At 46.5% G+C, this 24,545-nt stretch overlaps 1 protein-coding gene across 14 annotated transcripts in view; it reads right to left on the reverse strand.

The window, feature by feature from the left end:
- Window positions 1–24,539, reverse strand: part of CFDP1 (craniofacial development protein 1) — a 71,935-nt gene extending 47,396 nt beyond the window's left edge. For 9 of the 14 annotated variants that reach the window (XR_003257774.1, XR_003257797.1, XR_003257795.1 and 6 more), the window contains exons 1-5: window positions 24,473–24,539; window positions 24,283–24,403; window positions 23,383–23,605; window positions 21,442–21,557; window positions 3,944–4,048 (exon numbers count right to left, since the gene is read on the reverse strand). Coding sequence is in view for 8 of the 14 variants with exons in the window: in XM_026091494.1 (XP_025947279.1) it covers window positions 3,944–4,048; window positions 21,442–21,557; window positions 23,383–23,605; window positions 24,283–24,403; window positions 24,473–24,527 (620 nt within the window). In the remaining 6 variants the exon portion in view is untranslated. Of the gene's footprint in view, window positions 1–3,943; window positions 4,049–7,747; window positions 9,637–9,939; window positions 10,225–10,786; window positions 10,863–11,310; window positions 11,434–21,441; window positions 21,558–23,382; window positions 23,606–24,282; window positions 24,404–24,472 lie in introns of those variants that run through there. The other 5 variants (XM_026091503.1, XR_003257803.1, XR_003257776.1 and 2 more) reach the window with 5 other exon arrangements.
- Between the last annotated feature and the right edge of the window lie 6 nt (window positions 24,540–24,545).

The raw sequence follows: 24,545 nt of genomic DNA on the forward strand, positions 1-24,545 counted from the left end.
GCTGAGTGAACAAGTCCATGTTTAATTACAAATGGTTTCAGTAATAAGCAAACACAAGAACAAAGCTAGTTGAAAACCYCCCTTTTTCTTCCTGGCTCTTGTTCAGGCCATGTACAAACAGAGCTGCCTAGGGGAGAATATCAAATAAAATCTGTCAACTACATTTTCTTTCATCTTATGCATTTTCAAGATGGCTACAGAACAACTGTTTCTTATGCAGTGCCAGTGTGCTTGAACAGACAGCAAGGACGGATGGACAGATCACACCTGCTGATGCAGAAGGGCGCAGGCCTTTGCAGATCTTTCCCAGCCTTTAGCTCAACCTCCTCTGTGCTTGTGAGCACAGGCACACATTTATTTTGCAGTTACCTGTTTAAAGGCTTTCATTTGCTTTCTTTTAACAACCTCTGAATATCAAATGGCCTTTCAAAATAGGATTGCTAGCACAGAGGAGGAGGAGGAGGAAGGTGACCCCGCTAATGGGAGATTTCCAGGGTGCTCCTGCCTGGCCCATGGAGGAGGTGAGAAACAGCCATCAGAGCACCCGAGATGCCCACAGAGCTGACTGACTCCTCCAYTGGGTCACACGCTTACAGAGAGGGCTACTCTTGCTGCCTCCAAAAGGCCCAGGTATGGTGGTAGGCATAGAAAACAGGTCCTAAAGCACACACCKGTCCAGACAGGCAAAAAAGCCTAGAAGGGGAATGGTTTGTGTTGTTTTTTTGAGCCTTCTACCAATATTTTGCAGCAGATTAGAAGCAATCAGTGGATTCCCTGATCACATCTAGCTGATACCTCAGAGAGCATTGGTGACAGACTGATACAACCATAAAGCACTACAGAAGCACAGCTGGAACAAAGCACCAACCCAAACCCCTCTAGCAACTCGATACCGAACGCTGACAGACCCCTGTCTAGCTGCCTACAATCACAGCTCCAAAACCTGGGTGTCACGGGGGGACACAACGGGAGAAACAAAGGCTGGGAAACCATCACATCCCTGGGAACCAAAGACTTCTGACCTTTCTAGCAAAGCCTGCTGAGAGAACAGGGTGGGTTGCGTTGTACTTCTGGCTTTAATTACAGCCAAGCGTTTGGCTTATTCTCCTCTAACCGCCCCCCATGTCCCTTACAAGCCCAAATCTAGCTTTTTATAGCACATCCGGTATGGACGTTAAACACATTCAGGAAATGCACTTTCAGCCCCAAACATCCCTTCTCCTAGACCAGTTAGCTACACAGGTTTATAACATGAAGATGAGGAACCGGATGTTTGGTTTTGTGACCACTGCTTTCCTGGATTACTTCTATCTGTTTAGGGAAAGGAAATTAAATAAATACAGGGTAGGCTGGCTGCATCCAGAAATAAAGCAAGCTGCTTGCAAGGTGAAGAAAGAAAAGCCAGATGGAGAAGCCACTCTTAACTACTTGAATCTTAGCTACTGTACTAGACTGCACTTTAGAGAGCAAAGCTTTTCACAACTGACCCAAAACCACTGGGGGCTGACAACAGCTCACCGAACAGTGGGTGTCCCCAGGCCCATGTAGGATCCCGAATCACGTGGTTTTTGGTGCCTTCTAGCGATACCAATCCAGACTTGGCATCTCGTGTAATGCACAAAGGAAAAAAAGCACTCTGTCCCTGCCAAACTTGTATTTTAAGTAACCAAAGTGCACCAGACACCATCTTTCCCCAGATGCTGCTTTAGGGCATCAGCGAGGCTGGTGAATCCTTTCTCCAGAGGAGCCCAGTCAAGGCTCGGACAGTGGCTTGGCTCTACRTCTAGATCTTTGTGATTTTAACATAAGGGACTTGCCTTCAGCTTTAAGGAATTAGACAAGCCTTTAGTAGTTTTCTCACCTGAAAACACACTGGCAAGCTTCCCAAATGGAAGCACCCTTCTAAGCCCAAAGGCAAGCGTGTTCACTGAGCATCTCAAAGACCACCCTTGGATACTATGCTAAAGTGGAAAATTACCTGGAGTGCTTACAGACCAGAGGACCCACTGGCCAGGCTGCCACAGACAGTTTCCCCCTAAACCCTCAAGAGTGCTGGTATGTTCCACACTGAGCAAAATACCAATGCTACGCCTCTGCCACAGCGTCACGGCACAAAAGAACCTCGATATTCTGCAGCAGGCGAGCGAAAGGGAAGGCACCTGGGCCTGCACTGCATCRGGTCTGCTGCTCTGAACACAGGTGAGATGCACAAGCCATGGGGATCTTTCTCCTCCCACAGCCAGGCCACCTCATCATATTCTGGGCAAGCAGCTGTCAGTATGGCCTTGCACATCAGCGGGCTGAATGAAGACATAACTGAGCTGCTCCCACCACAGTCACACTGGAGGAGAGAAGTTTTAAAAGAGTTCTTGAACTGGCTATTTCCTGTAGTTATTTTTATTCCGTGTTTTCATATTTGATGTGGATTCTTCCCTTGAAAGTATCGGCACAATAACAGGGGGACAGCATTCAGCTTTTCTTTCTGGCCTGCCATCACTGCAGAACCAACTCAAACTGGGCTCTGGTTATTTCTCCTAAGCGAGCTGAGCTCCAGCACATACAGCAATTCATCTTAGCAGTGACCAAGCTGCTGCAGGCCCACTGGCCATGCACCTCCTCCTCTAGAGCAGTAAGCGGCAGGAGGAAATGGGGATTTCAGCAGCACAGGCAAGCGAGCAGCCCATGAGGCTTTCCTAGTGAGCTACGAGGAACCTGCCTAGGCTCTCAGAGCAGGAGGGTGTTGCTGGAGGAACTGAGAGGCAAATTTGAAGAAGCAGGAACACCCACAGTCTGCATGACAAGGAGCCGTCCTAACCTCTTTGGTCAACCAAGCTGAAGCAAGAATGCCAGTCCACTCGAGGCAAGTTTGTTTCAGCACAAAATGCCATAAGCTGGACCAACATTTACGTTATAACTCCAGTTAGCTCTGCAGGGACAAAACTTGTGTGCATCAACAATAGCAACAAGACTATACTCATCTATGCATTCATTCATCTCAGGGAACAGCAGCTGTTAAGAAGAGTCACACATCACATTGCTTACACTACCCTGATCTAACTGCAGACTAGGCAACACATAGCTGGAAACATGAATGACAATCCAGCTGCAGCAACTGAATAACAGCCTATCTCAGGGAAAGGCAGCCTGAACTCACACCGGAGAATTGCTCTTTGGCAGATGGGAAAGACAATGCATTTATTTGATGGGTCTTGTTTCTGTGTGACCAAATTATAGCCAGCTTATGACTTTCAAATATAAATGCAAATGACTGACTTAAATAAAACTCATTGTTGGAACACAGAAGCATCTTATCTATTCCTGAGGGGGGGGAGATCTTCCAAGTTCATCAAGAACTGCCTGGAGAGGCATGTCAGATGTGCAGAGGACTGAACTCTTCACGTCTTTGACAAGCACTGCAATAATCTCTGAATTAGGTGCCAGAGCTTACACAAAAAGTGACAAATCCAAACTGAAGTGACATCACAGGACACTGAAGAGGCAAAAGCATCTCTCATGCAAATGCTCCCCCAAAGTTTGCCAGAAGTCACACCCCAGCCAGTTGCTGCTCTTTATGGTCCAGGGAAGCACCTTTCAAGGGATCTGCAGGCAATCCCAGGCACGTTCCTTTGTTACCTGCAGTCTGATCAGACTGCTCAAGATGTTCAAAACAAGGTTTGCTTACTAGGATGAATGACTTATGAGGAATGAGAAATTCAAGCCTGATCTTATGAACTGAGTCACTGGGACTCATGGGTTGCTTCCCCCACCCCCACATCCCTCCCCCCAGATCACCACATCCAGGCCTAATTTTGTTCCCACTGAAATCCTGCAGACAGCAAATATCCATTAGCTTAAATGCTGAAAAGTGGAGCTTAAATGATCAACTGAAGCACCTTCTTTCTCACAAACTGTCCACACCTAGGCAGAAAAAACACATACTTACCCAGAGACTGTCGGGAGGGAAGCTGGAGCTCCTGACTGCATTTTCTCTTGCTGCTTCAGAAAAGATTTAGCTTCTTTTGAGGTTGCATCCACTTCCTTAGTCACCCTGTTGAAAGAATGAAGGGGAAGGGACAAACCAGGGGGTAAGGAAGAGCAGTATACTCAATGCAGCAAAAGCAAAGATCCAGCAAGGAAACCACAGACAGCAGGTACAAGAGTTAGTCTACCAGGCCACAACACCTGCACAAAAATTGCCCCATCAGCTACAAGCTGAATAACTTGCATCTTGTTAAGATTTCATTCCAATTACAAACTCTCTATATACATGGAAGAAAAAGGAAAAGAGTAGCTAATTACAACTGGGGGAGGGTGGCTTTTTTTTTTTTTTTTTTTTTGAAAGGAACAGGAACACTTATTCAAACAGGCTCGCTAGAAGCTACTGAATACTCTGCTTAGGTCACTGGGGGCAATTCTAGTCTCTTAATTGGGCTCTTGATTTCCTCATTTGCTGGTCAGTGAGGCAGCTCTTCTGTGACAGCTGTTCTGCCACCCACAGCTCGCAGCCCACAGCCCACGGGGTTGGCAACATCTGCAATCAACACCAGAGTAAGGAATCTGGCCTGGGGGGCTGGGAATGAAAGAGAAAGCTCCGACAGTGCTGAATGCAGAAATTTGCTCTCGTTTTCTAGCTGTTTTTTGTTTGAGGCCCAGAGGCCATAAAATATTGAACTTCAAAAAAATAAGTCAATACTGCATCTACAGTAGGGAATGAATTACAAACATATGAACGAGAATCTCCAGAAAACCACTCAATAATTAATTGTTAGAAAATCCCAGCTACTTTAGCTCCCTCAATTACACTGACCTGCCTCCAGCAATATGCTTTTTGGGCTTTCAGGAGCTCTTAATGAGGTTGCCCCAGTTTGCCAAGCTAACAATCTCGCTCCCTCGGAGAACAAAGCGGCAAGTCTCTCGAGCCCTGCAACTCTATCCGCACAGAATAAAGGCCCAAAGGCAGCTGCCTGACTCACGGCGCGGCCAGCCCAGCCTCCATGCCTTCGCCCAGGCCGGGAAGCGTGGCTCGCCCTTCCCCACCCTCCTGCAGCCTGGCCCTTCGGCTGCATCGGCTGCCAGGAAGGGTGGACAGGCTCATTCCCAGTCTAGCGCATATGCTGACGAGAGGCTAAAAAGCCGAGTCAATCACTGGATCTGCCCCGGTTAAAAGTCAGGCTCGTAGCGGCCTGCTTCCCACCCTCCTATCCGCRCACGCCAACGCAGCTCTGGCTGAGCGAGTCAGGCATCAGAGTTTCCAGCTGGGATAGTGAGCTGCGGACCCTGCCCCTCCAGTGCCTCCCAGGGCAGAGTCCGGCAGCGGAAAACTTGAATCCAGCTGATGGACACGGAGAAACCCAAGGATCTGTGAAACCAGCCGGGTGACCGTTCTGAGGACTAGCAGCGAGGAAAGTGCTGTGAAGTTATCTGTCAAGCCCAGAGGCCTTGAGGCCGTGAAATCTCACTTGCACAGAACCAGTGCCCACGTCCCCTGCTGACAGGGCATCGGGGTCTGGAGTACAGCTGCACTGAGTCCAGCAAGGAGCTGCTAGGGAAGGGGAACAGTTCTTCCACCTTCTCCCTGAAGGGCAAGTAGAGYGGGGAAGGCATGTGCAGAGACAAGAATCAGTGCTTGCCCTGAACACCCCCTGCTCAGCCCTGTTGTTTCAGKGCAGAAGAGGAGATTAACCCTATTCCCCCCCCCCAGTTGTCACATGCCTTTCAAACCGGTGGCAGTCATGTGGATCGAGATAAATCCCATGCAACGAGTATTTAGAAGCATTTGCTGATCAGATTGGAAAGGGGTGGGAAGGAATGGGAAGAGCAGTTCAGAAGGGGGAAAAAAAAAAAAAGCCTTCCTCCATCACAATTTAAGACATCCCAAAGCACCACCTAGCCACAGCCCTCAAACACAGTCGTGTCATGCAGTAACCATATACTAATGGTTATTTTACTTCCGTGAATTTCCTTAGACAGAATAAACCCARATGTCCTTATGCAGCAATTAGCCAGAATTTCCCCACCGAGCCCCACTAGCCACGAGCGTCAGGTTCAGATTAATACAATTGCAGTTTATTTTTAAACACAGGGGCCTGCAGAGCCAGCTGCGGAGCAGGATCAGTTCCCATGCATTTGCACAACACGAGCTCCTGGCGAGGTCCCCCTCCCCGTCACCCCCGCGCACTCCCATGCAATCCAGAGCTCGCCCCCCGCGCACAGGAAGCCGGCAGGCAGCCGTGAGAAACATCAGGCAGACCCGGAGCACGCAGGAATTCAAGAGGCATAGCGTAGTAACCACAAACCCTGGAAAAAACCTCTGCGCTGGCCTCCTCTGAGGAGATCCCAGCCCTCAGGAGATCCCAGCCCTCAGGATGGCCATGGGACCTCCTCCCAAGTTAAATCCTAGCTGTTAAACCCTCCAATTTTCTGGAACTTGAACAGGACAGGCTAGAGGACAAGGAGGAAGCAGCAGTTGGGAAAGGAAGCAGAGGTCACGGAAAGCTCACAGTGCCATTAACGCCACATGTCTGAACTCAGAGATGACAGCCTAGCTCCTCAGGGTGCTGCGTGCTCAACTCCCACAAACCAACAGGAATCTGGCACTTAATTAGCTTGTAGGATTTGGACCCACATGACCTGGAGCAAGTCTTCAAAGCCTGTGGCAGAGCTAGGATCTGAATATAGGGCCCCCTAGCCCTGGCTTAACACCACGACTACCTTCAGCCTTCTCCACCCCGAGACAAACTTGACTGAATTCCTTCCTAACGGAAGAGGTAAAGGAAAGCATGAAGTTAAGATGCGTATGAAAAACGGCTCTAGGAATTTGCCAGCCGCCGGCGTGGCACAGTTGGCATGCCGTTTGTTGGGCCAGCTCTACAAGAGTCACAGGTCTCAGAGCAGAAAGACGTTCACGTCCAGAAAAGCGTGGAGAGGAGAGACTCGCACTGTGAGCCCCCTTAACGYCACGCTCAGGAAGGCTCTGGCATGGCCCTTCAATGAAAGTAGGCTCAGCAGAAAGAAATCGCTGTGCTGCCCAGAGGCACAGAGCAGGTTGCTACTGAGAGATTGCTCATGCTTTGATGCTTGCTCCCCCCCCCCCCCACCTCAGGGTACCAGCAGCAATGACAGGGTACAGACCAAAACACTTGGTTCACAATTTTCTTTTCCCTTTGGCCTGTCAGCAGCTGCTCAGAATGTATTTTTGAAATTGTTTGCCGCAGCAACCCTGAGCTGCAAAGCTGTGTGCAACCTGTTCCACCAGGACTGCACAGCTGGGGACAGAGGAATGTGCCAAAAACCTAATTAAAACTGACCTTTCAGGGCAATTCCATCACAAGACCCACTGATTGCCTCATAAAATGAAACAAAAGCAACTCAGACTGGCTGCTGCTGGGCTGATGCCAGCAGCGACTCCTGCATCGCTCCAACAGGAATGACAAAAGAAAGAATATTAAAAGGCTTTACAAGGTATTAACTCAGGTTATGCACATTTCATCCTTCCTCAGATCGCAGGCCAAGAACGGGGAAAAAACAACACTCTGGTCTACATTATTATGGGAGACAATAACTCTCCATGTAGAAACCTAAACACTCCTTGCTCTTCATGGGTAGAAGTGGGAGCCATTAATCCAGCTGGAAGAAATCACAGTCATTACTAAGGAAAATTACAAGACCTTTCACTTTTAAATACTTGATAAGTAACTATTTGCCTGACTGTTTACTGGGATGCTATTCACACATTCTAATCCAGGAATAAACACAAAAATAAATATATTGTCAGCAATAAAACAAGTAGTTAGTGTCTCGCCCACTTGCAGACCCTGTAATTCACACACAAAACCACTGTCTCTCATTTCGCCATAAAGATTTCATTATATTGCTACGCTATTAAATTGGCTTACAAAATACAGAATCATTTTATTAACATTTTTGGACAGTGTTGGTGTCTGGTAGCACAGACACCACCACCGCATGAGGTGCTGTGTAACTGTGAAATAGGAAGGTCTTCCCTATTTCAGTGATTATAATCAAGACACGCTATCAGCTAGATCACTAAGTGCCTCTAATAGTTATGCGTGTCTTTCACTTCTGTTTACCAACCAAAGTGCTAAAGCCTACCCTCCCGGAAAAGGCCCCAGTTATGTAAGCTGGACACCAAGTCTCATAAGACAACCCACATGCTGTCATGGGCTGTCCCAGAAGCTGTTTCACACAGCACTTACTTTTAGCGGTGGACTGTAAAAACCTAATTCAAGAACAAGAGTTTAATCTGACAAACAGTTGCTGTCTGCTCCCAACAGTCCACTTAGCCATATAAGCAGCTAAACGGAAGAAGGAATGTAGTCTAAAGCAAGCACCACATTCACAGAGCTCCAGATGTCCTGCCAAGGGGCTTAAAAACAAATTTTTGTCCTTCATTTCAGTAACAGGGTAAGCCTAATACACTAGCTTTTCTCCTGTTGTCTGGTCTTTGCACCAGGTGCAAGAGGAGGGACAATCCATCACATCACCCTCCTCCTGCTTCAGCTGCACAGCACAACCCCCACACCCCAGGTTATAGCCCATGACTGTGGCCAGGTGCCCCCCCCCACAGCATTGCTGAATCCAGAGAGAGGTGTAGCACGGGGGGCACCAAGGGTCCTGCACGTCAGGGAAGTATCCAGCTCAGGAGAGAACAGCAAGGGGAGCTGCAAGTCCTCACCGAAGGACCCATGCATGTCTCCAGAGCTGCATACATGCAGGGATGGGGAAAGGAGGCAGAATCTTGCAGGCAGGACAGAAAAAGCTGGGAAAGACCCAGAACCAGCTACATCAAAGCAGCTCGTGGGGCTCCTGTCCATGGTCTGTTGTGTAATAGCCACCTTATGCATCCCAAGTGCCCAAATCCCTCCAACTTACCCCCAGGTAGCTCTCACAACTGTATCCTTCTAACCAAAATGCCTGGTGCCCATCAGTCTGAGAAAGTACACGTTGGTATTTGGGTAGAAAGGGACTTTTAGAGCTAAGAAGGCAATTAAGATCCCTAACTGCAGCAGCACAAAGTTACTATCTCCCCTGACCTCCATGTTGAGAAAGAGAGAACAAGAGAGGAAGTGCTGGAAAGTGCCAGCACTCTTCACCACTCATACTCAGGACAGTCAGTCCTCACTCGGGAATCCTGCCCCAGTTTAGACCTGACACAATTATAAAACTTTCCACCTGATCTTTAATGTTAGCTCTGGGGAATCACAGACAGAGGGGAAAAAATGAGGCTAATTATCCCTTTTCAATATTCCCCATCTGTGTCTAGCCTCATTAAGCAGTCCTCCAGCCTTCTGGAATGATCACTTGAGGAGCAAACACTGCTCAGTAACAGGGGTTAGTAAAAAACTAAGCCCTTCTGAGCCAAGAGGAATATTCTCTCCAAATCCACTTTGAGGTGCCTTTTGGGGGGACCTCTGTGCTCAAGGTGCCATGGTTTGGATGCCTTCCCAAGTCCAATGCACTGCATGAGAGGCTGGTGGCTCCCGCCTGCAAGATCCTGAAGCCACAGAAGCACACGTGCTCAGCACCTTGCAGGAGAGGATTCAGTGCTCGCACAACAGGACCTCCAGGCCACATTTGTCTGTACACTGGGTATGTATTTCTTTCATGCTGGCTCACCTGGCGTAAAACAAACAGAAATTTTCCCATTAGAGTGAGACACTATGGCAAGGGCAACACAGCCTCCTCTGAGGAAGGACATGACAAGGACACTTCTGTGCCCTTGTTATTCCTGATCACCACAGCAGGACATGCACTGCCACATTAGTCAAAGCTAAGTTAGTAACCCTTCAGCCAACCCCTTGGCAGGTTGGCTCTAGAGCCAAAAGGTCCCCATCGCTTGCTCTCAGTTCCTAACTTCAAGTTAAAACATTAGTACTCTGCCTTTCAGGAAGAAAAAGAATCCTCAGGAAAACAACCAACATTTTCTAAAACTTGCTCTTCAAACCAGGCAGGAGAAGCCGTTCCCTGGGAAACTGAGCCCATTCCCTGAAGCAACACAGACAAGATGAGGCTGGAATGACTGATAATTTTGTGGGCTGCCTATCTGCATGGAAGCCGCTGGCTGGTCTTTAAAAAGAAAAGAATCTGATCAGAGCTCTCCTGGAGTGCGGCAAGGGCCGAGCTGCCTGCCTGGTGCTGTTCCTCGCAGCACATGTATGCTGCTACACAAGCAGTGAGCCCAGGCTGCATCTCAAACCAATTCATCTGAAAACAAGCAGAGATGAATGGTATTTTAGCATAAATAATGCATAAAAAGTTCTTTTTAAAATCCAAGTCCTAACCTCATAAATCTTTAAGGAGACAACTGATTTTCAATCTCCTGCACGACAAAGACCTTGTGACATGCACAAGGGAAGTGTACAGCTAGTGCTGCCATCTCACATAAGCTGACCAAGCTATGAGGCCACCTTTTGGACCTCTGCTTGCTACTTCCTCAAGAGGGTCTCCAAATCCAAAGGAAAGCAGCATTCCATTTACTAAGCTCCTACTGGGATTTGCAATAGGTAGAAGACATCAGACAAGGCTCTCTGAAGTAGCTGACCCACAGCTTGGTCACGAGTTTTCATCTCCCCATTGATTACAGTTTTATCCACCCTACTTTTAAGTTTCCCTAAGCACTACTTACACCTGTGGGATACTATTCCCTCACCCAACCCAACCACACTGCCTCAGAGTCCTGATATGCAGTTTACATTTCGGGCTTTGAGGCATCCTGTAATTTTTATTTGTACCTCCTAAAAGATTGATATCAAACTACTGAACACACCTCTGAGCAATCAGGTGAATGGATGCATCTGCTGTGCGGGTCAGTGTGACAATACTCTGACTTTGTTCGCAGCAAGCTGCAAATACAGCAAAAGCAAGACAGGTCTCCGCAACCCCATAACTGCTGCCAAACAGTGTAATGGTGGTGGTGTTATGGGTCACTTTTCTTGCCCAGGGAAGGAATACCACGGATCCCAAGAGCCAGGGGTTCAAGATTCATTTACAACTATGAAAGTTGGACAGAAAGGTTACACAGATCACACTAGGAGCTACTACATACTACAAACCAGAAGCRTCCCCATGGGGAAAAGGCCAGACTAAGCCTGCCTCAGTGTGTAATGCGTTAATGAGGTAGCAGGGCAGAGAACAGCTTTGTCTTCCCTTTAGGCTAACACAGAAAGCTCCTGTGTAGCTCCTGGTTCAGAATTCTAGTTACAAAAAAACATACATCTCACAAGCTGTACTTTCTGGTAGGAAAACCCCCCAAGCCCACGGGCTGCAAAGCAGGCTCTGCCAGCATCTCACCAGACATCAAAAGCTCCTTTCTGAGCCTGGAGCTGTCGGGAATGAGACCGCAGCTTGGAAGCTAGGGAAGCACGGCAAACAGCGAGACGGTGAGACTGGATCTGCGGCCACTGCAACAACAGCCTAAACAAAGGGACAAAAGAACCTCTTCTTGCCGAACGGCGAAAGAGCYGCTGCGAGACCCGAGCAGCTCACTAAGCACCTTTGGTTTCCAGGTTTTTAAGAAATCGGGAAATTGTCTGAAAGCCAGGTACAGAAACAAACATCATCTCCATTATGCACTGGGGAAGGGTGGGATTTTTTCCTTAAGCTTCTCCTCTGATAAATATTCCCACACTGACTTCACACAACGTGTAGTCAGAAAACCCCTCATACAGCAAGGAACACCAATTGAACACGGGAGAATGCAGCTGATCATTCAGGTCCCCAAACCTAATACAGTGCCTAGATATCACAAGTCTCAAAGCCCTGGAAACACCCAAATGAATCTGGAGGTCAAGCTATCATTTTGAAGGTGCTTTGAGACTCCTCCCACCTTGGAAGATCACAGCTGAGCTTTCATTTCTTTTAATCATACTGATTACCAGCATAAATGCACAAATGAAACCAGTACACACCAATTATTTCTTTAAAAGAATCAAGCCACGTCAGAAGCGTAAGAYGACTTTCAGTTAGACATCTGTTCAGTCACGTTGGGATTTTCAAAACATAGGTAACAGGAAAAAAGACAGGAGCCAGCATGTTCGAGCGCCAAACAACGCACTGAACAGGGCTGGCCCTACTAAGCAACACTTTGCAAGTCACAACCCCTCTGTGCTTCGATTTCCCCATCTAAGCAAAAATCTCATCTGTGCATCAGCTTACAAAGGAAAAAACGATGAAAATACTGGATAGGAGCTGTCCATTAGGCCTTACCCCTTCTCAAAGCACAACGTGCAAACTGTAACACGATTTACTTCACTTGCAAGAGCTCTGCCCTAAAGATCTGGCTAGGTTTGTTACACCGTTTACGAAGTTTTGCTTTTTGCAGTGCTTCTGACACACAGGTCAGACTGTAAATGTTTAGCAAGTGACCCAGCACACAACGTGACTCCGGCTCACATTTAGTGACCTCATCTCCGGGCCGCAGTTGTGTCAATCAGTATTACACAACATTAGGACTCCCCAAGGAAATTCTGAAGCACCAGGGAATATATGCACACAAAGGAAAGGTTATCAAAACATGCCCAGGAGACCTTTTCATTCTCACGCATCTTTTGAGAGGGATCATATTTTCACTTACTGGCATCAAAAAACAAAAAAAAAAAAAGGAAAAAAGAAAAAAGAAAAAAAGAGAGGGATAAACACAACCCCAACCCAACAGCTATTTTTGAAACTGGAAAAAGCCAATATAAACTGTGGCTAGCCAAGGCATGCTCTGACCCCTAAGAATAACACCACCGTAAGGACAGGAACAGGGAGGCTGCTGCCTACACTCCTTTATGCCAAGATCAGCACTTCAGGGCTTATTTGCAGAAAAGCTAACAGTCACAGAACTACACTTTGGCCTTCTGCCACCCACATTAAGTGTCTGGAAATGCTTTAAAGGTGAGGTTCTGATTCTGCAAGCCTCATGGAGGAAGTGTCATGTTATGCAGCAACACCAGACTCCAAAAATCCTGCCCAGCCCCTCCTCAGCTGGAAAAGTGGTACTTGCAGACTGACAAGACTGGGGGCAATCCTTAACCTCCAATAAGAAAGTACAGGCAATCACTAGAAAACTGGGAAGTGGCTAGAATACACTTTTCTAGTACCCCTTAGCCAGGGAGGATTGAGGATAAAACCCTGTTAGCATATAGCATCCCTTGTCAGCAAGGCAAAGGAGATGAGATCTACCAGTCCTCCAAATGACTAGACTATGGAGTGGCTTTCCAAGGGGTGCCTACTAGTGTTCATTTTTCTTATGTTTCCTAACGCTTCCTTGCTGATGTAGCCAGAATCATTGTAGAAAGGGGAGCAGAACAGGAAGATAAATTTCTTCCTCTGCCCCAGTTAGTTCGATTCACTACCTGCCATATCTGATCTGAAAACACCTGCACACCTTATCTGGACGAAGCTGTCTATGACTTTCTATCCACCTGGAGAAGAGTCAGGACATCACAAATATAAGCCTCCAGAAGACAAAGAAAGGTTAACACTCAACTACCTCCTCATTCAAACATATAAGCAATGGCAGCAAAGGCTTCTTGCTAGAAAGGCACATATGGAACATGTCACATACATATTACCCATGAGCTGACATGCAGCACACTGTCTATAACGTTGGTAATCAAAAGATGTACACCCAAGCTACTGATCTTTCTCTTAATTTTAAAAGAGACTGTCCTTCACTCAGCATTGCACAATACCCTATGAGCACAAATGAGCAAGACTCACACCCAGCAAAAGTTACAAGCACGCTGCCAACTCCTCGCTGTTAATCCTCCGCATTTCCTGACAAGCATCCCAGGGTAAGGAGAGAGTTAATGGTATTACATGTTCTCTCAGAGCTTATTAGCCTAACACATCTGAGCCATGCTGAGATCACAGAACAAGGAGGCAGATGGACAACTACATGTTTTTAAAATTGCTCTCTCCGTCAGCTTTAAACCCTAATGGTGTGGGAGTAAATTCCCTGCTCTGCCCTCCTCTCCCCTCCCTGCCCCCCCTCCCCCTGAGATAAATTAACTCAGGATCGTCCTTGGCAATCTGCCACTCCTGCCAATGCTTGCCACGAAGCAGCAGAAAGCTGTGGCTATTGCTCTGACAGCCACCTTAACTTTTGTCAAAGCAAAGCAGTAAGAAAAGGCAGTGGCCTCCAGGACTGCTCAGCTTGCATCCCGTTTGTTTCCCAACAGGGCTACTGTGTCATATTTGGTCCACCTCAGTTGTCACAGGAGGTAGCAGGGAGGACACCACCGCTACTGGGAAGAAAGGAAGGAGCTGAGCAAGGATTTTGGCAGGCTGCTTTCAGATGCCTGATCTGTTGCTTGTCCAGCTGTTCCCATCTGCTCTCATGAAAATGGCAGTGACGGAGGGGGTGAGAGCCCTGGTAGAGGACAGCAGACCCAGGGTTAGAAACAGGTGAGCAGCCTGGGAGATGTGGGGCATTCCTCTATTTGGCAAATGCACAGAAGACAGGATAACCTTAAAAAAAGAAAAAAAAATCTTTTGATAATCAGAGGCAGCATAAAGAAATCCCTGCAAAACAGCACTGTATCACTGCAGAGAACTAAATTATAACCTCAGTTCTGTTGCTGCACAGGTCAGCACTTTTCCTTGCCATGAGGGAATAAATCAGTCCTTAACTAGCTTTACACAGCTCTCCTGAGATTGAGATCTTCACCAATAGGGTGAAGAGTTCAGAGCAAGGTCCAGGAGTCCAGCTAACAGGTAACAACACATCCTGGGCTCAGACCTCACTGCTCTACTCAGGACAACCAGGCCTAAGTCCCAGGACCTTAAGGATTGAGTGGAACAGCAAAATAAAACAAAAGAGTGTTGGACACTGCCTGTAGTCCTACCTGCACAATTCTCAGTGTCAATGGCTTTCTGGTACAAAGGAGATCCATGTTATTGGCCAAATAAGGGCTCTTATCAGCACAGGCAAGCCTCCAAAGGCTCCAGAAAAGAGCCTGTCCTCAGCCACCTCATATCACCACTTTCAATTCTACTGTCATGCCTTTCACCACCAAAGCCTGCTGATCTCTAAAGGTCCAACTTAAGAGCAACCTCTTCTGAAAAACCTTTTTTCTGAATCCTTAAAGTAGGCTGAAAATAAAATAGGCTGAAAAACCTATGAAGCAGAGACACAGAATGAGTAGTAAGTTTATTTGTGGGAATATCCTAGAAGTCAGCCATTTACAAACAGTACCAGATGCAAACCAGGTTCTCTTTCGCCCAGCACTTCCAACTGGTAGCATGTTTAACTTGCAGCAGGTGAAATATGAACCTCAAAGCCAGTGCAAGCCCCAGTAATTACTAAAACAATTCAAGCTTGTAACTCTTTGGTTATTAATCAGATCATTTACGTACCTTTCCAAAGCTTTGTATTTTTCTTTTAAGATGCCACAGCCCCATTGCGAACCATTATCTTCCCTAACCTGAAATACAAGCTGCCTCTCAACTCTGTTTAGCCTAAGTATGCAGCACACTTCATTTCCTCACAGCAAAGAGAACATACAAATAAAAGCAGTCATACTGAGGCAGACCAGAGGTTCTTCTACGCCACAAATACGGTCTCCTACAACAGCCAGCAGCCAATATCCTTCTGACTGAAGCACAGCCTGTGCACAGGGTCATGGCTGGCAGCAATCCTCAGTGGCTGAGACTAGACCTTCTGGGAGTCAGGTTGCTTGGGAATACAGCTTAAAGCAAGTACAAGTTCTATTAAATACCAGCATGAGACAATGAGTCAACAAGTACAATGGCCAACTGTAAAGGACTAGTGAAGAGTATTAGCACAGGCAGCAGTAATGTCCTACAACACATCCCTGAACTCTAGAGATCCACAACCTGGGAAAACTGAGATGGAGCCCATGTCTCAGGTGCCCCAGATGAATTTTTCTGCCATGAATTTGCCCAATCTCTTAAGAAACTATATAAACTTCTAAGTATCCATTATATCCAGCAGCAAGTTCTACATTTAACAGGACACTGTGTCATCCAGCTTGTTTGGGACCTGGCCCTTCCTAGTTTTAGTTGGTACAGTGATGCATGAAAGAAGCTTGGATCCCCAGGTCCCAGAGGCAGGGGATCCAGGAGTCCCAGTGAATCAGTATATGCCATTAACTTCAGCATGCCTCAGTTTTCATATTCCCAAAGGGGGAATAACAGCATTTCTTTAAAAAGTGCTTTGAGACTTGGGCAGAAAGTTCTGTAGGAGAGCTAAGGATTTTCCCCTTTCACATCTGTGAAGCCTTCAAGGACTTCAAACACACACATCAGAGCCTTCTCTTCCTTTGTATATACCAATGGACTACATGTCTTAGTAAAACCTGCTTAAAAGCAGTCTAAAAAAGCAAACAATACCCATGGAACTGGGTCATCATCTGCCCCTTGGAGCAAGAAAAAGCCCACCGTAAGTCAGGTGATTTTCATGGCTGTGAATTTAACCTGAGAGCTCTCCCAGCAAGAGCACTAGGCAGGGCTCAGCGCCCCACTGAACACAGCATTCCAGCAGAGTTTCAAAGCAGCAGCAATAAGTTTTAATCAGGCAAACGCTGAGAAATACTTTCAGAAGCAGTCTGAATTAATCAGCAAACAGGCACTTAAGCAGCAGATAAGAAAGATTACCAAACCCAACCTGAAAAGATGAGCTTCAATTTCACCCAGATCTCACCCATCTGCTCACCTTCAAATAGGCAACTGAGGTGTCACCGGACAAACATTTACCCCTTATGCAAGGTCCACAGTAAAGGCCCCAGCTCTCTGGCTGCAAATCCCTCTGGTTCAGAGCCCTGTGATCTGCCATTTCTGACACAGCAATTAGAACGATGCTGACCGCTGCTTAGCAAAAGAAGGACATGTAGCATGCAAGAAAGTACTGGCTGGATCTTTGCACTCGTTTATCTCAGCATCTAGACATGGGAAGAGAGCTCACACTGCAAACATGGAAAGAAGATCTTGAAACCTAGTCAATCTTCCAGAAACATTTCTGCATGAATCCAGGCCCAGCATGCTGCCAAGAGCCACAGGTGCAGCTTTCATGACATCTCTGGCCACACATGTGGCCACAAGCCAAGTATTATTCACATCACAGGCACACCTGTCAGGCAGGTGGGAGATCTAAACAGAAACATGCTCGGAGCATGCAAGCACAGGGAAGACTCTTGAGAAAAAGGCTCAAGGATTAATGCAAAATCTAATCCCGTAGTTCTTCCAGGGGTCAGCAGCAATTGCCTACGAGAAGTTAGCTAATTGCAAGGAGCATGCTACCTACCAGAGGCAAGGACTGGACAGGAAAGGACCACAGYGAAGAGGTCCGAGGTCGTTGCCCAGCCTGGTGGAAGTCTTTCTGGGTCTCAGATTGGCACTCCTGGAGAAGACGGCCTTCTGGGAAAGTAAGGGGAACCATGGCAGGAATGCCTTGCCTGACTTGAACACAGCACAGCAGCTCTCCAGTGACAGATGGAGAGTGGAGCCCTACTATTGCATCGCTTCGGCTTGGCGGCTTTGTTCACATACGCTGGGAAGTAACTGGCAGAGCTGCTGAAGCAGCACAAACCAGTTTTGCCAGTACAGCACAACGCTGTCAGTACACCATGGTAACTCTGCTATACCATCCGAACAGTAACCCGAGCGCTTAAAGCTTTGGCTTTAAACAATAATAACAGATCATACATACACATAACTAAAATGCTTTTGGTTGTGCGTCCTTTACCTGGAATTTATATTATAAAGACAAAGCAGGGTCTCAAACACAGGTCTCCCATTCCCAAGCTAGCACCTGCACCTTACAACCACTATTCCTCTCAGTTTTGTTTCACACCCTTGCAAGATACACAAAATATGTTTCAAATTAAAATCTATCCCTTCTTACATTCAATGACCCGACTTTGTTCTTCCCTTACAAGTTGCTACGCTGATTGTGGCCGATACCAGAAGGGCTGGGCCAGCTCCATTCACGTGAGCTGCATTCTGCTGCAGTTCTGGACGGACACAAGGTTGGCTTTCACTGCAGGAGCACATAAGAACCCTTTCGATGTATTAAGCGCAGCAGCAGCTTAAAGAAAGCCAAGGGCCAAAGAAGTAGGACTGCCAAACAGAAAACAAGCATCATGATACAACAATTACATTTTGCAACAGAAAGAAAAGAGTGGGAATAAAAAAGCCTGGTACTAGGGATGTGATGCCCTACTAATGCAGCCACACATCTTGCATCATGAGGCAAGTTCATAAAACAGGGTGCTACAGAGTGGCTTAAATTTTCTCTGGCACTGAGAAATGACTCTGAACTTCCATTTAGATGGTAAACTGCCTTTGCAAATCGCTCTCCCTGCCCGCAATTACAGCCGTTTGGGTGACAGTTACCTGCTGCTCCTAATCTACTTAACACCTGAGAGGAATGAAAAGCAGACAGAGAGGAGGCACAACTGGAAAACACAGAAATTGGTTACCAAGATTATTTCTCAATCCAGGATTCAACAGCTTTGGCTTTACAAGGCAATATTAAACCATGTATTTTATAGAAGTAAAAAACACTAAATTTAGTTATTTGGTAATTGGTCATTTGTAACACTGAACTTGAAGTTCTGCACTAGCAACAGCAATACAGTAACAGACTAAGCAGAAGGGGCATCATTAAGAGCAACAATAATATACATGGGAGTTTACAGTTTTAAAAGGAATATCTTTCACTACTCTAGTATTGCCCTATAGATGGTGATTTCTGTCAAGAGACCTCTACTGCTTCAGTCATGCAAGAGAGGTTAATACCATCTTATTAGAGGGGGGGAAAAATAAATAAATCTGCAACATGATATCAGGACTAAATGATCTTCTGTTAAGAGCTTCAATGAGCAGACTGTTGAAATTTGTGCCCTGAATCTCTCAGTGCTTAAATACTGATCTAAATTCTTCTCAAGCTTTCAAAAAAGCAGCACTCTCAAAAGTAGCCTCAAACCATTTAGAAAGCAGAGCAACATAGCTCTCATTTCAGTTCTTTCAGTCCAGAGATGCACACAAAACTAAAGCGTGTTGTCCTTTGTAACCAACAATTTGCCAGCTGCTTCCCCAGGCAAGGAAGTCAGCATTTGGTATTCAGAGCACTTGCAGATCTTCAGGTCATGCAAAGACAACCTCCTGCTAGTCTACAGCAAAAGCAGCCCTCTGGCTCTTACCTACTGCTGTTAAAGAAAAGTATCGATAGCTATAAGCAATGATAACCCCTTATATTCTATGGGTAGCTAACAGTATAACATGTTTTGATATGTAAGACGCAGCAAATGCCACCAAAGCTGGAGCCTTGRCTATGGCTCGTTAGTCACGAAAAGCAAGGGGGTAAAAACCAGAAGGATCTTTCTGTTCTCAAAGCACTAAAGACAGAGACACATTATAATTCTGGCACCAGCAGAAAGAAGTCCTTCAGATCTTGCTGCAGACTTTGTTGCTAGCTCTGGAACCTGTTGATACAAGTGCTGCTGAAAGAAAAAAAGCCTTAGTGGTTTGCAGATTTCCAATACTATTGTTGTCATCCAGGCTCCAGCTTTGCCTATTTGATTAAAATCAAGTAGAAACTGATAATCAATTCTCTTGCAGTTCCAAGGCAAAGAGTCAGTACTGAGCAGCACAAAGGACACTGGAAAAGCAGCCAGGGCAGAAAAATATGCCTTTAACTAATTTGGGAACTTCTTAATACAGCTATTAAAAAACAAAAACTATAGATAAGATATTTATGTTGAAAGCATAAACTCAGCATTTGAGGAGCCCTGAAAAATGCTCACCTAAGGCAAGACACTTCTTTTAGCAGGACAGAGAAAGTTTCCCCAACTTCCCAAACTAGTATTACCAATATAAGCAGGAGCAAGACTGGAAAGACTCATTTGTTGCTATCACGCAAGATCTAGTTACAGCTGTGATACGTCACTACACATGCCAGCGTTAGACCAAGGTTTAAGTAATTCTGAATTTAAACCATAATGATCTGGGGCTTCTTTTCACAGGAAAACAAAAAGCATCAAGGCAGGTACTTTCATTAGGTCCTACAAGGGCTTTAAAGAGCCATGTTTTAAAACTAATGCACAAAATAGTCCTTTCCACAAGCGGAAGACTTGTGTTCTGAAGTAAGCCTACAAAGCAAGTTTGTCTGTAAATCAAAGCCCTCCTTTAAATGATACACTTCTACGGACACGTTAGGACACAGTACTTATCTACGACAACGCACAGATGGACAAGTCCAGACTTCAAAAAAGATTGCATACTGATTTCACGCTTCTCCAAAGCGCAAGAAATGCAGTTCTGCCATATGCCATCCGACCGAGATGTCAAAACCCAACAAGGCTTTTGTAGCACAGACCTGCAATTCTACTACTTCATCTATTCTCACCTGATATGGCATCACATTTGAACCACATGCTTATCCTAGACCTCAGGAGAAGAGGGGACAAATAATTCAGCTGCTGAGCAGAGGACTGTATCAGGAGACAAGGCTTCTGTAATTCTGCTACAGATTTTTATCTGCCCACGAGAAAGACTTCATTTTTCCTTTACAGGAAGCACGTGACACGGAGATACTCTGAGAAAAGCAAGCTGCAGTGGGATAGCTCTTYGCTATTTCATCAGTGAATGAAGGGTATTCCTACAGTCCAGATTGTGTTGGGAAATGGGGAAGTCGCTACTATGACTCATGGTTCTCTTCAGATTTTTCAGATAGCTCAGGCAGCAACGCTGCCATGAAAAGCAAAAGCAATGGAAACCCGAGCTCTCTGCTTCCTTCTCCACACAGCACATGTATTATTGCTGGGAACTGCTGCCCTCTGCTGTCACACAAAATATAACAAAACCAGGTTTCTGCAATCAGCTACACTTAAGACACACACCACGGTAATAACCACAACAAGGTCACAGTGCAGCCAGATAGCAAGGGGGTTCACCCAGGCGCCTCAGCACTGGTCTTACGTGTTTATAACATGCCTGCACCTTTGGCAGAGCATCCCAAGAGGCATCTTGCATGCCAAGCTCAGCCTAAAGGATGATTTTACCTGGCCCATCACCTTTGCTGCAGTTGTTTTAGAAGAAAAAGGTATTAGCTATTAGTCAGTTTTGCCAAGCACCTCTTACTGTTCTTCTTCAGATCATCATATTGGACTGTGCACATTGCCAGGGCAGATGCCAGCAGATATTCTGCCCTTACCACAGCATCTAGACTAGACTGAAGGAATAAAACACATTACTCATCCCTGCGGGGTCACATGTGGTTCTCTCCTTTTTAACTTTCACAGTGGCAGCACCACAGGGAAGTTTTTGTACACCACCCAGACTGGAAAGTGCAAGGGACAACTGAGCTGATGCACCATGCTCCACCATATGTGTCCAGCCTATCAGAAGACAAGCACCCATTTTTTTTTCCACTTAGCCTGCAGTAACTGAGAGGCATCAGATCTGCCAACTCACCTGACTTCTTCACCCGCAAAATCAAACACTTCGGTGATTGTCAGTTTTCCTGCATCTTTTGGCTTCTCAGGCTCTTTTGATTTCTCCTGAAGCTTGTTCACACTCTTTTCTTCAGCCTGTGAAATACATGAAGGAAAAAGCAAAAAAAAAAAAAAAAAAAAAGCAAAAAAAAGCAAAAAAACAAAACGAAACAAGCATTTGTGGAGTTACCATCCCAAGTGGCCAAGGACCCAACACAGACCTAAGGTAACACTGCAATTTAGGCTTCAAAGCAAGTCACCCACAGAGAAGAGAAAAGAAGCTCGTCCCTGCTGCTAGAAGGAAATTCTCTACTTTGGTTCCAGTCTCTCATTGGAGGTCAATGATCAGAACGGACTCAAAACAAGAAGTGAAATTGTAATTAAATGCAGGAAGTAGCATAAAAGTAGTGCTGTGGTTCAAAATGCAAGCAAGCTAAAGCCTGAAGACTGGATTTTTCCATCCCAAACTAAGCACAACCATGCAGTCAACCTACCAGCACAGGTTACCTTGAAACACACTTTTGTTTTTGACCAAGAATGCAAGAGAAGACAACCCATAAGCAGCAAGAGTAAGGCTGATCTTCACAGAAAACCCTGAATAGATTAAGCTATGTCAACAATGCCTCTTAATTTAATCAGTAACAACCACAGCTTTTAATGGTGTACATAAAAAAAACAAAAACAGGTCCCATATACATCAAAGCAACAACTTCAGTTTTTGCTTGTAATCAGCCCCACATTGCATGGATTTTCAAGATGACTTAAGAAATCCAAATAAGAAGTTCACTAAGAAGAGCAGAGGAATAGCATCTGTCCAGAAATTAGTTTAGGCTACAGAGGAACTTTCAAAGTCCATTCATGTTTTTAGCAATCGGCCCATAAAAATAGCATTGCTCAGAGGAGAAGTTTTTCTCTCTCCGGCTCTCTAATTTTACATATAACTGCCTCAGCTGTTCAACCAGTAAACATCTCAGGTGGAAAGTAAGCATGACAGTTCAGCTGAAAGGATTCTTCCTCTAAAAGTTACAAGCAAAGATTACACAACCACAAGTGTCCTGCAACTTCTAAACGCAGTCGCAAGAAGCAGCTTCATACAGTGTTGAGAATTCAGTGTTCAACATGCCTCACTGCCTCAAGAGTCAGGACTCCAATTCTATGACTTTTAGGGGAGACAAAAAATCAACTCCAGCACCAGTGGGTTAGTTTTGGTTCCTTTCTCCCTTCTATCACTTTCTGCGTGAAAGATTTTGTAGGGCAACTGTATGCAGATGAGTTTATTAAGATCCTTTCAAACGGCTGACTACGCACCGAATGCTCTTTACAGCAAACCTCCACAGGCAGGCAGCAAAAGGGGGGTTACAAAGTAAACTAGGAAGCTAGATTGCCTCTTATTCCAAATGTCCACCCAAACATGCAGCATCTCTAAGACCCACCCCCCCGCCCCAGACTGGACCATGAAGAAGGGCAAGGCATGGAGATGCGAGCACAGGTCTCTTCTCCCATTTCTCCACTTGCACAGTCTCCCCTTTAAGGGCACAAGGGAAGGAGGCACAAGCCATGCCCCATAGCCTTGGGCCCACAAGTGTAATGCGGACAGAACCTCATTGTGCTGCCTATATTTTTACAAGGAGAATCCATGGCCAGGAAGGGAAGCCAACCACTGGACACTCCTAGATCCCACAAGCAGCTCAAAAAGCAGCACTACCAGATCACAGACCTTTCCAGCTTCCACAGAAACCAGCTGCTTCCAATTTGCCCCCTGGTGGGGCTCCAAGCTAAGAGTGAAGGTGATGGGAGAATCCAGCTTTTCCACTGCTCTGACCAACAGTTGTTACTAGCTAGACCAACAGTTTCCATCTTTGTGCTTTAAGTCTTCAGACCCATCCCAGAGCCCCTCAGTGGAGGTCCAGGCCTCTGTTACCTTGCTAGTTTGTGTCACTTGTGTGGCAGTCAACACCTTAGGTTTCTGTCCCACATCGCTAAGGAAACTGGCCCAAAGAGCATCCTCTTTCTTTTTTTCTTCTTCTTCTCTGTCCCTTTCGGCCTGCTTTAAGTTGTCCACTTCCTCCTCCTCGTTGTTTTGCTGAGCCTTTTCTTCCTCTTTTTCACCTGACTCTAGCAAGAGACCTCCTTTCTTCCTCTTCCTGGAAGTAGATGCCAAAAAAGAATGCTGAGCTGCTACGGCATCATCCCAGAGCTGAAATGTAAGTATGGGTGAAGCAACATAACAGTTTATTTTCCCGCTAGAAGATTCTATCCAGGAGGTTTCCCCTAACCCTGGGAGGGAACTACTTAAATTAGAAACCTGTGCTGCTCAGAGMGCACAAGGATAAAATTTAAGCTGACAATCCACTGAAACGGAGTGGTACATATCTGTGCATTTACAAGCATATAATGGGTTCTAGTACATTGCAGAAGCCCCTAGGGGAGGGGAACGGGACAGGAGAGTAAGCAACCTGAAACAGGCAGCACGTGTAAGGTTTTTTTTCCCCTTTCCACCATCAAAAAGCATTTTATACTTTAAAAAGTTCACTAAATTAAAGAAACCAGTTAGCGACTGCTGAGGGCTTGGAGGCACAGTAACTTTCAGGCCACCGTCCCGAGGATCGCCGCCTCCTGAACGCCGACTTTAAACCGTGAACTGGAAGGAGGAAAAGAAGCAGTCCTGTTCCCACCGCTGCCGGATCCGCTCCCCAACACCGGGCACAGCGGCAAGGGAAAGCAGGGCGATATACGCTACGTATACGCATATACGCATTTATTTCAGAGAAAGACGCATTGTTTTAACTCAGGAACCGGCAGTCACCCGGAGGCCCCGTACCTGCCGGCGGCGCGCCGGGGGCTCCTCCTGCCGCGGGCCGGCCGCGGGCTCGCTGCCGCCGCCTCCTCCTCCTCCTCCTCCGCCACCAGCTCGCTCGCGTCGTCCTCGCTGTACTCCGCACCTGCAAGCACAGCCGGTGAGCGCCGCGCCGGCCCCGCCGCCACCGCCCGCCCGCCCGCCGGCCGCTCACCCGAGGGCACGTAGTCCTCGTCCTCCCCCGACGAGTACTCCTCCGACGCCGACATGCTCCCGGCCCCGCCGCT

This window comes from Apteryx rowi, unplaced genomic scaffold (genome assembly GCF_003343035.1).
Source record: "Apteryx rowi isolate R43461 unplaced genomic scaffold, aptRow1 scaffold_1215, whole genome shotgun sequence".
Classification (NCBI taxonomy): domain Eukaryota; kingdom Metazoa; phylum Chordata; class Aves; order Apterygiformes; family Apterygidae; genus Apteryx; species Apteryx rowi.